Raw genomic sequence first — 1,776 nt, 5'->3', positions numbered from 1 at the left:
CATAAAGTTTTTTTTTAATAAAATTGATAAATATATGAAAATTATTAAATAAATTGATATATTTAATTAAACTGTTATCTAACAGTTTTCATCTCTCATTTTTACATGTGAGTAATTAGCATATTGAACACATAAAGTAAATTGTCATCACATTATTTGTGCATGGTTTCATAGGTCTGTGTCTTACATTTTTTTGGGATGCTTTATTTGAAGGATTATTAAGGTGTGGAAAGAGTTGCAGATTAAGATGGATTAATTATTTGAAAGCTGGGCTTAAGAGAGGCAACATTTCTTCTGAAGAGGAAGATCTCATTGTCAAGTTGCATACAACTTTTGGCAACAGGTTTGTGCCAACTTCAATTTTAATAAAATAGTTTTTTATTTTTTTTAAGTTCACAAATAAAAATTAATAATTCGTAATAAATAAAAATTATATTTTAAAATTTAAGAACAAAAATAAGTAAAAAATTACTGCTACTAATTAACTGGAACACATTTACAAAAATAATAAAAATTACGAAATAAAATATTATGTTTTATCGTGTAAACTTTATGTCATGGGTTGATTTTACTATGAACTTTTTAGTTTTAAGAATGACGTGTAAACTCCTACATCAGCACTTTTGTCTTAAAAGTGCAGTAGAAAATAGAAATTTAAGGAGAAGAGAATCAGAGATGAAGGGAATATATATATATATATGAGCAGTCAATTTGCAAAATTCTAAAAGTGTAAAGATAAAGTGCACAAAATTTATAATTCTAAGAAGTGTTAGGAAGTCAATGAGTTATAGTTCAAATAACATAGTCTTTCTATATTCACTTAAAAAGTTGCGAATTTGATTCTCTCTATCTTTAGTAAAAAAAGAAAAGAAAAGAAGTGTCAAAAAGTACTTTTCTTGAAAANNNAAACAAAAATAAAAAATATTTTTAATACTTAATTTTTTTAAAAAAAATTTATTTAAATATAAAATAATTTTTTTCTATTAATTTTTTTTAAAGATAAAAAAAATATATTAAAGGTTTTATCCGTAATAATAGGAGATCGAGACTTCTATCAAGAACCTCTGACTTTATATTAAAGGTATCTAACCTTTTCGATATACAAAACAAAAACTCTTGAATGAGTTAGAAATGATTGATCTTAAGTTGGAACAAAATAGAAAGACCCAGGAAAAGATAGTTGTTATGTTCGATGTGACAACCAGCTTAAAATATAAATTTATTAGAATGGTTTTCAAATGAATAAAATAAATCAAAATTGATATATGGTTTATTTTTTATAATTATTATTTGTAATTGCAGAATCTTGTACACACTTTTAATAGTTATGAGACAACAATTATAGACATGTACTTGGTTTGTTTTTTAATATAAAATTGCTAATTTCAGTAAAGGTTTTTTGTTGCAAAATATAGAACTAAACAGTGACTCGTGCATTATATAAACAGTATTGCAATTATTATGGGTCAAGGAAAAAAGATATGACGATGAAACAAGCCAAGTCATATTATTTTGTAATTATTTTTCTTAAAATTATGATAAATTCTCCCATATTCTTCAACTAAAATTATTATTATTATGTTAAAGTAGTATTTATTGATAAACGAGTTGTTAAAACTGTCTGAAATAATGTTAGCAACTTTTATATAATGTTATCAACTTTTTAAAATATAGATCTCAATTATTATATGATAGTGTTACGATGAAATAATAACAAATGTACCACTAATTAACTTAATTCATTTAATTTATATAAACTAATATATAATATTCCAT

General features: G+C 23.1%; 1 protein-coding gene across 1 annotated transcript in view; it reads left to right on the top strand.

The window, feature by feature from the left end:
* The window catches only part of LOC107614953 (transcription factor MYB11), a 20,681-nt gene that overhangs the window by 1,723 nt on the left and 17,182 nt on the right, over positions 1-1,776 (top strand). The window contains exon 2 of the mRNA XM_016317078.2: positions 214-343. Coding sequence (XP_016172564.2) covers positions 214-343 — 130 coding nt within the window. The remainder of the gene's footprint in view (positions 1-213; positions 344-1,776) is intronic.

This window comes from Arachis ipaensis, chromosome B09 (genome assembly GCF_000816755.2).
Source record: "Arachis ipaensis cultivar K30076 chromosome B09, Araip1.1, whole genome shotgun sequence".
Lineage (NCBI taxonomy): Eukaryota > Viridiplantae > Streptophyta > Magnoliopsida > Fabales > Fabaceae > Arachis > Arachis ipaensis.
Note: the sequence above shows the minus strand (reverse complement) of the source record. Positions and strands in the feature narration are given on the sequence as shown.